We start from the raw sequence: 13391 nt of genomic DNA on the forward strand, positions 1-13391 counted from the left end.
AAGGATGGTTTTGAACCCAATTTGGCTGACATGAATGAGCTATTTTGAAAATATTTGGCTTTCAAGACTTTTACTGTAATTGAATCAAGTTCTTGTAGTAGTCTCCAACATTGTTTAGAGAGCATGACCATGTTGAAGCACTCGAGGTCCCTAAATCCCATGCCCCCTTGAGATTTAGCTTTTCCCATTGTTTTCCAAGAAATCCAATGGATTTTATGTTCCCTTTCCTTCTGGCCCCACCAAAAGTTATTGATGACATTGTTGATGGAATGCAGCAAGGTCTTAAGAAGTTTGAAAACACTCATTGTGTAGGTGGGGAGGGCTTGGACTACTGCTTTTATGAAAATTTCTTTCCTAGCTTAAGATAGACTTTTCACTTTGTATCCACTGATTTTCCTTCTGACTGCATCAAGAATACCTTTGAAAGAATTATTTCTATTTCTCCCCACAATAGATGGCAATCCGAGGTATTTTTCATAGGTCATAAAGGATCTCATTCCAGCAATTGACAAAATGTAGTGTTGGGTTAACCTGGAGGTGCTCTTGCTGAAGATAATGGATGTCTTGTCCATATTTAATCTTTGCCTTGAAGCTTCTTCATAGACTCTCAGCAGATTAAACAGCCTTCCCCATTCAAATGCATTGGCCTTGCAAAACAAGAGGCTATCAACAGCAAAGAAGAGATGAGATACTCGAAGTAGGCCTCTTGCTATTGGTACTCCATGAATTGCACCAGCTGCCTCAGCTTTTCCAATGAGCTTGGTAAGTGTTTCTGCACATAGGATGAAGAGGTAAGGTGAAATGGGGTCACCTTGTCTGATACCTCTTGTAAGGTGAAAGACTCCTTGTGGTACTCCATTGACCATAATGGAATAAGAAACAATTTCAATACATCTCATCACTAGGTCCACCTATTGATGATAGAAGCCCATCTTATGCATGATTTTCCTAAGGAACTCCCATTCAATTTTGTCATATGCCTTGCTCATGTCGAGTTTTAAGGCCATGTAACCCTCCCTTCCTGTCATCTTGGCTTTCATTGTGTGCAAAGCCTCAAAGGCAACAATCACATTGTCTGTGATTAGTCTATTAAGAACCAAAGCTAACTGAGATGGGGATATTATGGAAGGTAGTATTTTCTTGAGTCTATTGGCTAGTATTTTGGATATCAGCTTGTATGACACATTGCATAGAGATATGGGTTTGAATTCAGAAACTTTGGTTGGGTTTCTCTTCTTGGGAATAATGGTAGTGTAAGTGCTATTTATTTCAGATAAGCTGCCATTTGCATTAAGCACATGAAGCACTGCTTTGCTGATTTGATCACCCACTAACCTCTAGTGTTTTTGGTAGAAAGTTGCAGGATACTAATTAGGGCCAGGAGACCTAAGTCCATCCATTTGAAAGAGAGCATCTTTCACCTCCTGCTGAGTGTAAGGCCTTAGAAGCATTTTATTTTGCTCTTCTGTAATAGTGGCCTCCATTGGTTCTAGGTAATCTGCAATATTCACAGGTTTAGATGAAGAGAATAAATTTTGGAAATATTCTTGGAATAGGTTAGATATCCCTGCTTTTCATGTGATAGCAGATATCCCTGCTTTTCATGTGATAGCTTGCCCATTGTCATCGACTAGCCTCTTGATCAGGTTTGTTTTCTTTCTCTGGGTGGCACATTGATGAACAAATTTTGTGTTTCTATCCCCTTCTCTTAGCCATTTTTGTTTGGCTCTTTGTTTCCATTTGATGTGATCTTCTTCAAGCATCTTTTATATTTTCTTTTGCACCTGCTTTATGGTTTCTATGAGGTGACCTTCATTATCCTTCTATAGTTCAGACACCTAGTCCTAGAGTCTTTTTAGCTCATCCCTGTGGTTTTCAGCATGTTGTTTGTTCCATTGTACCAAGTCCAGTCTGCATTGGTTCAAGCCTTCTATGACCTGGTGTAGTTTGTTATCAACCCTTCTAGATGAGCTCCATGCCTTCTCTATTACTTCATAGCAATCTTCCCTTAAGGCCCAGCTGGCCTCATATCTAAATGGTCTGGCTGTTCTCATTGAATCAACTTCAAATTGTTCCATAGTAATAAGGATGGGGCAGTGGTCTGAGCTTAAGATTGGGAGGTTGTAGACTTTGGAGAATGGGAATAGCTCAGACCATGCCATATTACACAGAGCTCTATCAATCCTTTCTTTGATAAAAGCTTGTCTTGACCTGCTATTGGTCCATGTAAATTTTTTACAAATATATCCCATATCAGAAGGAGAGCATGATTCAATTGTTGCTCTGAATGCTTCCATCTGGTAGAATGGTCTTTGCCTACCCTCACGTTTGTCTCCTGAGCTAAGTACCTCATTAAAGTGACCCACACATAACCACCCTATCTCCTTGGCAGGCTTGAGAGCTTTTAGAAGCTGCCAGCTCTCCTTTCTCTTTGCTGTGTCAGGATTTCCATAGAAGCCTGTAAGAACCTACTCTCTACTACCTGTTTCCCCTCGGATCAGTAAGGATATATGATGTTGAGTATATGATAGAACCTCAGCATCCACATCAAACAATTGTGAACATCAAACAATTGAATTCAAACACACGAAATTGACAGGAATAGAAGAGAATCAATGAAACGGCACTCCAAGCAATTGAAAAACTTAGAGATGCAAGAATCTCTAGAAATTTCAAACCTTAGATGATGAACATGAAACCTAAATGATAGAGAAATTTGGCAGCCCTAGGAAAATCAAATTTCTGTACTTTTTTTTGTAACCCTAGAACAATGAAGCCCTAGAATTAAATTTAAAGATGCAAGAATTAAAAGATGGAATTAGACCTAATTGAAAACCTTGCTCTGAATACTAAATGATGTGAACTCGTGGAATTGGAATCCCTTGAACCCACAATCAATTTGAAACTCACTCAAGAAAGCTGAAATCAAGTCAATTGGATGGAGAATCTAGACCTATTGAGAAATTGTTTCAAGAACCTAGATTATATGAAAATATAGATCCGTTGAAGAACCCATTTCAAGAACCCAAATTATAAAGAAGGAACATCATAAAGGTTATGATTTACCTTTGATAAGTTCTAAAATCCAATAAAGAATAAGAGGAGATAAACTCAACTCACAACGAAGAAAATTCATTAATCTTCATAAATGACTCGTGGTCGAATGTGCTTCCAAGTGTAGAAGTGTCAAGTTGTATCAAGGATAAGTCCAGAATCGTATTCCACAGGGACAATGGGTTATCAAAGCGTATAAGAGATTTGTGAGCAACAAATGAATCAAGTATGAGTGATGAAAATAAAATTCAAATGCAATGCAAAAAGATAATCGAAGTTGAAATTAGAGTTTCTAAAAAAAAACAAATTAACGAACACTTGGGTTGGGTATGAGACTCTCTTTATTTCGGATTCTAGATAATTTTCTCGATTAACAATCCAGTCAAGGCATTGATAAACGGAAGATAAAAAGTTATGCTCAAGTTTCGCAATATTCTTTCTAAGGGATTCTCTACTTTACTAGCCAAACACCCATTAACAAACAATCGAGAGAAGCCTTGATAATTTTCAAGCTTTTGTTGTGCCTCGCGTCAACAACAAAACAAGAGTAAGAGCCGCAATCTATTTTCAATTTAAATTCAACTAGTAACTTAGTGAAATCAACATTTAACAACAAAATATAACATCAAACTAGAACCCAAAATAAATTAAGTCTCATTCCATGACCCAAGTTTTAAAAATTAGCTACACATGATATTTCTAGCAACAAAAATTAATCTATTTAAAGCCATAACAAAATATGTGAGCAAAAATAAACCCAAAATAAAAATGAGCCTAAACGAAGGAGAAATCGCAGCACAGGAAAAATAAAACCAAAGAAATAAAAGTCGAAGGAAAAAAGAAAAGAATGAGAATGGAAATGGAGAGAAAAAAAAAAAGCTACTGAAGGCCAAAATAAAAATTGTCCGAAGAGGCCAAAACTAAACTGCAGAGAGAAAAAAAAAATGAAGAACAACCTAGAAGAAAAATGAAGAAGCAACCGAACTAGAAAATGAAATCTAGCCGAAGGTCTCGCAACCACTAAGAAACGAAGAAGCAGTAATATGAAACGGAAGAAAAAAAAATAACAATAAAACTAAACATCCCGAGAGAGAGAGTTCCGTCTCCAACAAAAAAGACTCAGCCCAAAACTAAGAACGAGTAAAAAAACCAAAATGATAACCGACTAAAAGCTGTCCGTAAAGCTTCAAAGTGTAAAGAAGCAAAAAGGTTAAACATTCCCTTGCCGCCTCACGGTCTGAACTGCAAGAAAATAAAAATAAGAACTACTCCTACTGCCTAACGAAAACAACCCAACAATAAAACTCAAAAGTAAAAAATAATGAAACCGAGAGAGAGAGAGCAGGCCTTCCACCGACTCCATGTTCTGCAACGTTAACGAAAAAAGAAAGGAAGAACAAAACGTAAAGTAAGAAAAAAAAGAACCAGCCGACTGAAAGCTGAAAAAGAGGACGTAAAACAATCCAAAAATGAAAGAAGCTGCCTTCCGTCTATACGAAAAGAAAAGAAAAACTAAAGACTGCTGCGCCGGAGACTCTAATGAAAACAGAGTTGTAAATAAAATGAAACTAGCCGCTTGCTACTAAACGAAAAAGAAAGGAAATAAAAACTCTGCACTACTCTACTCCTCGGTCTGGAAAAACCTCCAGCTGTATAAAAACAATTTGAAAAGTAAAGAGTCAAAAGCCAGCCCCGTTCCTGCTGCTACTTTCTGCTAGCTTTTAAACAAAAAGAAAATAAGTAAAAACTCCTTTGCTGCTACACTTTTCTGCATGTGTGCTGTGTCCAACGTGATGATGCATGTGTGAGTTGCTGTGGTCCGAATGATGCTGTGTGTGTGCTGTCCATGTGGGTTTGTTGCTGCACGTTCATCTATTCGAAAAAGAAGAACAAATCTGCTGTCCTCCATGTGTGAGCTGGTGTGAGTCTGAATGAGTGTCTTCTTGCTGCTGTAGAGCGTGTGTGAGCTGGTGTGAGTGGCTGCTGTCCATGTGGTGCTCGAGTGAGTGGTTGCTGTCCAAATGATTTTCTTTCTGCATGTGTGAGTTGGTCTGATCCGAATGATGCTGCATTTGATCTCTATTAGATGAGATTCCATAAAACCATAATCAATTTCTCTATTTTCTCATAGGTCTCATTCTTTCTTTCCTTCCATAAATGCCCTACAATATATAAATGAAATGATATTATAGTTTAAGTATTTCAAGGGCAAATATGAGACTTTGATGTGCAAAAATATTGGCATCAATTAATTTGACATTCAATATTAGAATTTGATGCATAATTAAGTGTTCAATCCTTATTTGATAAAATAAATCACTCATTTAAACAACTTAATTATGCAATTCTAACCATTTATCAATAAACTTTCATATATTGTCTAAAATGAGGCAACAAAGACTATTTAAACTAAAATCTCACAAAATCCTAGGTAAAATAAAGCCCCATCTTCCAAAAATACCCCTGACTGAATACTGCCTGCGGCTACAGTGCCATGCTACAGTAATGACTCACTCAAAAATGAGTAGCACTAATGCTATCCCAAGTGCAGGAGGATGTCGTGTAATAATTAGGAATAAATTCCTAGATCGTCTCCTCAGGGAAAGTTACTTAAAATTAAACTCGTTGAAAAATGTGAAAAACTTCACAAAGAGAAAACAAGAGGATGATATGTGTAATGGATGGAAGAGGTTACTAGTCATGGACTAGATTCATATTTTTAGATTTTTGATTGTCGGATTGGAATGTAAATGACTAATAGATTAAATTCAGAGATTAATAAAACTAAATTAAGAATTAAACTAGATTAGAAAGTAATTGACAAAACATGCATTGAAAATTGAAAAGCCTCAAAATCAATATTCTAGGGTTTATCTTTGTATCTAAATCACAAATTCTCAAATTAAACCATAACAATTGTAATCACTATTAAAATGAAAGCTTAATGAAACAATAAAAATAAATAACATGAAATAAGTAAACAACAATTAAATTACCCAACTAAAACAAAAACAAAAGCTCTCTACCAAACCCTTCTTGCAATAAATTAAACTAGTACACTTAATTAAAAACTTCTAAAACAATTCCTTTATTTCATGAAACAAACTAACACACTTGAAAGAAATTAAGGTATTACAATTAATGAGATAAAATTCTAAAACAATTCTTAATACTTAATAAAAATTCTTAAAACAACAAAGCATTGTAGGCAAAAATAAAAACTGCCGAATACCAATCTATATTAGGAAAGAAAAGTCAAAGAAAATGAAATGAAAATTCTACTACTTAAACGGAAGAGAAAGAAAATAAACTCAAGGTTGCCCTACTGCTATATACGGAAAACACTGCCAACTAAAATCTGGAACGAAAAGTTGAGGCAAACTAAGAACAAGAAAAAAATAATGTGCAATCCGAATGAGAGAGAGCCTCCCTTCCGTCCGTCTGTCTGTAAAGAAATCAAACTACAAGAAAAATAGAGCAAACCAGCCGCCTCCATCTGCAAGATAAAAAGAAAGAAAGTAAAGCTATAAAAATAAAATGCGAAAGCTCCTCCACTACCCCTGCTGCTACTCTCTAAACCAAAAGCAAGAAAAATGAATGAAGGAAAAAGTGCAACTTCAAGAACTCAGTTGCTCAACTGTAGCCGAATGAAAAAAACCAAAAAAAAATCACTCTCTCCAGCTTCTAAACGGAAAGAAGTAAGTAAAAAAACTCCCCATGTGTTGCTGCCTTCAGCTAATTAAATACTCTGCCCAGCTTAAACGAAAGAAGGAAAGAAATAAAATTTGTTGCTGCCGCTTTCCGTCCAGCTGTCTTCCATGATCCCATGTGTTCTCCTGCTGCCCCAGATGCTATTGATCTCCTGCTGCACGTCCAGCTACTCGGAAAAGAGAGAACAAATCTGCTGCTGCATGTGTGTTGCATGTGTGAGTTGGTTGCTGTGTGCTCTCCGAATGAGTGTTCTGCTTGTGTGAGCTGGTGTGGTTTCTTGCATGTGAGCTGCTGTGGTCCATGTGATGCTATTGATCTTTTGCTGCACGTCCAGCTACTCGGAAAAGAAGGAATAAATAACTCAGAAGCTTGCTACTGCTGCACGTCCAGCTACTTGGAAAAGAAGGAATAAATAACTCAGAAGCTTGCTGCTGCTGCACGTTCAGGTTGCTGTCCATGTGGTCCGAATGGTGCTTGCACTTTTCTGCATGTGTGCATGTGTGAGTCCACTGCATGTCTGCATGTGTGCTGTCCATGTGATGTTCTTTCTTTTGCTGTAGTAGCTGCTGTCCGAGTGCTTTCTGTTCTGCATGTGCATCGTCCATTTCTTCTCCTGCTGCATGTGTGAGTTTGTCCAGCGTGTGTGAGTGTTTTTGCTACATGAAGATTTTTCTACAAGTGCTGTGAGTGTTCTGCTGGTGCTGTCCGAGTGTGTGCATGTGCATTGTGAGTCCACTGCATATGTGTATTGCCGAGTGAGTTTGTTTGCTGTCCATGTGATTTGTTCTGCTGCATGGTTGTATTGTGTGAGTCACTCTTCTGCCATAAAGTTTCATGCCATCGAGCTTTTCAATGGAAAAACCTCATCACCCAATGTCCCCAAACAGGTTTTCCAACTAGCCCTTACCTTGATTCAGCATAATCTCTCTTTGCTTGAATAGAAACACGCACTCATCATTTTCCTTTCCTAAGTTAAATTTCCAAGGTTTGAGAAGCATAGGATTTCACAAGGAATGTGGTATATTTATTGGAAAATGGGTTGGCAAGAAGTGCTTCTATCTTTTGAAGATGGAAAGATAGCTCAAGAAACCTTATGAACATGAAGAACTAGGAGAACAATGGTACAAACACAAATGATAATAGAAAGCAAGAAAAATTATGGACTAGAATGCACAATAATCAATAGTTGGTAGAATTCAAGCAGAAATTCATGCTTTTAATCAATTAAAATCACAATTTTGATTTATTCACTTTAACCATTTTTCCATTTAAAACCAATAATAATGTCATGATGAATTTAAAATACATTGGTTTTAAATAGCTAAAATATGCAATATTTCAGCTCAATCAAGTAACCCTTGAAACCCTAGTTCAACAAAATAATTACGTTCCCAACACGCCCTTAAGTCCTTCTCATTATAAACCCAATTATTCTAAACTAATAAAATAAGTCCTTTAAATGAATTAACTAAATTAAATGCCTTCAAATCATGTTGCTTTGTTGCTTTCTTCCATAGCTTGTATCAAATTGATCAAAACTGTTTCTCCTTCCTTCTGGCCCATCTTGAGTGTTGGGCTTTTGCTATCTTTATCTCAAGTGGATTGCACCAATCCTTGCATTGTCTCCTTGGTCTTCTTGGCTCTTGGTCTTGTAATTGGCCTATCTGGAACTTGCAATCGATCTTTAAGCCTAGCTCCATCTTGGTGCCCATCACCTGTGGCCCATCTCCCTCTTCTTACTCCCTCTATCCTTGGCCCAGGCCCTTTTTCTTCAACCTCCCATACCTCTAACCCTAATTATTCTCCTCGACAATCTTCTAATTCCTCTACCACTTCTGCACATTCTTCTTCGCCTAACACTACTTCCAGCTCTTCACATACCTCTGTTCCTCCTCCAAGAATTCCTCCTTCTCCCCCTTTAATACCTCATCATTCTCCCATTATAACTCACTCTCAGACCCATTCATCCCAACCTTGTATTCCAACAGACAAAACTGTCCCTTATCCTTCGTGAAGACGTTTCAATGCTAATATTACTCTTCCTGACTCTCATTTGAGTTCTGTAGTTGCTTCAAAATGGCCTGATTGGAGGCTGGCTATGTCTCTAGAGTTTGATGCCTTGAAAAATAACTCTACCTAGAGTCTTGTTCCCTCCGATCCCTCAGCAAGTCTTCTTGGCTACCTTGGGTCTACAAGACCAAGCTAAGAGCTGATGGGTCCATTGCAAGATGGAAGGCCCTTCTGGTAGCTAAGCGCTACCATCAACAACCAGGGATCAATTATGAAGATACCTTTAGTCTAGTAGTCAAGATGCCCACTATTCACTTAATAATTGCTCTTGTCGTTTCTCATGGTTGGCATCTAAGATGGGTAGAAATCCAAAATACTTTTCTACATGGTTCCATCATTGAAATTGTTTATATGCAATAGCCTCAAGACTTCGTTGATCCTACTCATCCCTCATATGTTGGACTCAAGCAAGCACCAAGAGCATGGTTTGCCTAGCTTAATTCATGACTAATTAGCTATGGGTTCATGGCTTCCAAAGCTAACCTATCACTCTTCATTTTTTACCAAGGTGCTGTTCACATCTATCTACTTGTCTACATAGATGATATTGTGATTACATCCTTTCTGTCCTTTGCTATTGATAAACTTGTTGCTAATTGGGATTTGCTTTCCCGATTAAGGATCTTGGCAAATTATCTTACTTCTTGGGCCTTGAAGTTGATTATTTACCATATGGATTGTTACTTTCTCAATGAAAATATATTAAGGACCTCTTGCTTAGAAGTAACATACTTAATTCTAAGCCAATCACCTCACCTATGGTAGCCTTTGTGAAACTGTCTCTTTTTGATTCACCTAATTTTGATGACATTCATCACTACCGTAATATTGTGGGAAGGTTACAATCCTATCCCTGACACGGCTTGATATTTATTTTGCCGGGAACAAAGTGTGCCAGTTTATGCACAAACCTAAACAGCCTCATTGGACAGTTGTTAAGAGAATTCTTCGGTATCTAAAAAATACTAACAATTTTGGCTTCTTTTTCTCCTCAAAGTCTTCTCTTCAATTGCAAGCATATTCAGATGTTGCTTGGGCTAGATGCCTGGATGATAGGCTTTCCACAAGAGGGTATAGTGTTTTCCTTGGTTAAAGTATTGTTTCCTAGAGTTCAAAAAAGCATAAGACTGCAGCTTATTCCAGCATAGAAGCTGAATACAAAGCTCTTGCTGCCTCTGTTGCCGAAGTTATTTGGGTTCAAACATTACTTTCAGAACTTGGTATTCAATTGTCTACAGCTCTAATATTATGATGTAATAATATTTGAGCCACATATTTGGTTGCAAATCCTTTGTATCATTCCAAAACTAAACATATGGAGGTTGATTTTCACTTCATTCGAGACCGTGTTGTTGCTAAAATTCTTATTGTCAAATTTATCAGCTCCAAGGATCAAATTGCAGACATATTTACTAAACCTTTAGTTTCAAACAAATTTTTTTATTTTAGATCGAGTCTCAATGTGTTCAATACCCCCTTAGACTCGAGGGGGCGTATTAAGCTAGATACAACAAAATTAGAAAGTAGAAAAGTTCTAGAGGAATTGTAAGAATTGTAGACAAGTTTTTCCCTACTATGATGTAACGGTTTTGATACCTTTTTACATGTATAAATACCTCACATATTGTTAATGAAAAGCAAGGAAGATTTTCCTCAAATATTCTCTCTGTTACAAGGTATTCAATAATATAATCATGGTCATTTATAATATATAACTTTGTTTACATATTGGTTAAAAAATTACCTGTAGAACGAATTTTTTTATATTATGCAGGACTATTTGTAACTTCACGTGTAGATGTCCTTGATAAAACTTGCACATTAATTTTCCAATCTCGTGTAGAAGGATTAATATCATAAATGAAGTCATATAGCGTCCACATGATTATGCCCAATTGTTCATAAGTGACAAAAGAAAACATATAATATTGGTTATGATTAGAATTCTTATTAATGGTAAATGTACATATGCAATAACAGTGAGGAAAAATATATAAAATATAGAAATATGATGAAAATATGGTATAAGAAGCAATGATTTATTTTCTTAAACAATACCTATTATGATAAAGGAAAATTCATATGATCTTTTAGTCTTTGCTCTGGACAATGCATCATATAATTGCGCATAAAAAAATACCAGTTGAGGTAAATAAATCCGAATATAATCAAAATTTTGACCTTGAACTTTATTTATTTTCATGGCAAAGCTGGAATGGATTACAAATCACTTCCATCTAAATGGAAAAGGAATAATGTCATATTCATTGGGTAAAAATGGTGTTCTTTTACTCTTATACTATCCAAAAGTTATTTCTACATCTATAACATTAGGAAGAAATCCGCTACAAGTCAAGCATTTGCCATTACATAAACCTTCAAATGGATCAATGTTACGATCCGACATTTAGGCTTCAATAGCACATATACGGGAGTTACATCGGGAGGAGTACTTTGGACGAGAAAAGTCCTTGGCTTTGATTGCTGTAGATTATTATTGGCCCAAATTGACCACCGCTTGTTGCAAGGCTTAACCCTACAACTTACGACACAAGTTGACGACAATCATGCACCACCTGTGTTCGCGTTCCCAAAGGTAATCCTCTTTCTAAAGAGGGTTCGCAGCATGTGATGTTGCACATTATGTAGAGAGATGTTTTGTGTGCCAGAGAGCGAAAGGGACCCTCAACAATGCTGGGCTTTATATTCTATGACCCGTACTTGAGGGCCCAAGGCTTGACATTAGCATGGATTTTGTCTTGGGTTTACCCTAAACCAAACGGGCCATGGATTCAATCTTGGTTGTGGTTGAAAGACTTTTCAAGATGTCCCATTTTGTGGAATGCAGAAAAATATGGATGCCACATATATTGCCCATCTTTATTTCAAGGAGATTGCTTGCCTGCATGGTGTTCCTCAGTCCATCACCTCATATTAGGATATGAAATTTATGTGTAATTTTTGGAAGAGTTTGTAAGAAAAAATTGGAATGAAGCTGAACTTTAGTAGTGCCTACCATCCACAAACAAATGGACAAACTGGTGTGGTGAATCATAGTTGGGCACCCTTCTACGTAGCTTGGCCAATACTAAGCTGTAATAGTGGGACTTCGCTTTATCTCAGGTAGAGTTTGCTTACAACCAATCCAAGAACAAGACTACCAATTGAGCTATTTGAGGTTGAGTATGGGCATAATTCATTGGCCAGACTTGACTTGGCACTTGTTCCAAATATTGGCTGCCCGAATATTAAGGCCGAGGAGATGGTAGTGTACTTTCAAGGAGTATACAACCAAGTCAAGCAACCTAAAATGCTCTTTAGGCCTTGACCTTAGTAACCTTAATCCTAGTTAATTAGGAGTTGGGCTATGCAAGAATAAGATTGGATACTTGAGTTGGCAAAAGGGCTATATACCTTGGGTTTAGTAGAATTATTAGAAGATTTTTAGTGCAATATTTATTTTGAGGATAAGAAGCCAAGTGGTTCATAAGGGAGTGATACATGTCATATTGGAGGTTTCACACATTAATGGGCTAAGTAATTTGGGTTAAATATTTGATGGATTTGGAGAAGGCCCAAAGAGTGGTTGAAATAAGGGCCTAAGCTTTTTGGGTATGAAGGCTTTGGAGAAACATAGAGGAACAAATAGTTGGCCCATTTAGGCCCAACCCATGAAGCCCAAACCTTGTTTGTTATTTTTATTTTTACTTCATTCATCCAAATGGGACCCATGTACATCATACCATTGGTTTTCCTTCTATCACAACTCAACCACACTCCCCTAGGGTTATCCATTCAACCTTGGTTAAGTTTTTAACTTGAGTTAAGATCACTATTCATCTTACGCATGAATCGTAACTCAAGCATCATGATTTTTCATAGTTTTCTTGAAACTCATAATTTCAAATCTGATTTTTTTTTATGCCCTTGCTTTGCATCACTCTTAGAAAACTTTTGAACGTTAGAATTAACTCAACCTATGCCTCATGAACCAAATGCATGTCAATGCCAAACAAACCACCAATCGGCACCCTTGGTGCATCACCATGCAACACTTCATCAAACCAACCCCAAACCCATGCCTCTACCACAATTTTTCAATGGGTTTTCTGCACCTCTCAACCATCATTAAATCCTAAAAAATAAGACCTAAAAAAGATCTAAACCGAAAATCTAACTATTCACCTAGTAACTGAAGATGAATTCAAATTGGATGCACCTTGATTCTTTAAAGAATTTATGCACCTATTTGCCTCACTTCCCCAAGACACCACCCTTGTCATTTTGTCCCTTGGAAGTGCTTGCTTGTCCAATTACCTCCCTAAGGGAGCCAAACCGATTGGGTCAAAGAGAGGAACACCTTTAAGCACTCGGCTAAACTACCTCCCTTTTCATCTCTTTATTTCTTTAGTTCAAGCATGATCACTTAGTAGCCACTCATGCTTATTTCTTTCACCTGAAAAATCCTTCAAATAATGGTCATAATACCCCCAATTCAGACCAAGGAGATGGGACAAAAGGATGCAAAAATCTAGACAAACTTTGGAACCCCAAAC

At 37.1% G+C, this 13391-nt stretch overlaps 2 protein-coding genes across 2 annotated transcripts; both read right to left on the bottom strand.

Annotated features, from left to right (window-relative positions):
• Nucleotides 1–359: 359 nt before the first annotated feature.
• LOC122306397 (uncharacterized mitochondrial protein AtMg01250-like) lies at nt 360–866 on the bottom strand. Its single transcript, XM_043118825.1, has one exon. The coding sequence runs from the start codon at nt 864–866 to the stop codon at nt 360–362; it is 507 nt and encodes a 168-aa protein (XP_042974759.1).
• Nucleotides 867–1844: 978 nt separating this feature from the next.
• Nucleotides 1845–2297, bottom strand: LOC122306398. The gene has a single exon (XM_043118826.1). The coding sequence runs from the start codon at nt 2295–2297 to the stop codon at nt 1845–1847; it is 453 nt and encodes a 150-aa protein (XP_042974760.1).
• Between the last annotated feature and the right edge of the window lie 11094 nt (nt 2298–13391).

This window comes from Carya illinoinensis, chromosome 4, assembly GCF_018687715.1.
Source record: "Carya illinoinensis cultivar Pawnee chromosome 4, C.illinoinensisPawnee_v1, whole genome shotgun sequence".
Taxonomy (NCBI): Eukaryota; Viridiplantae; Streptophyta; class Magnoliopsida; order Fagales; family Juglandaceae; genus Carya; species Carya illinoinensis.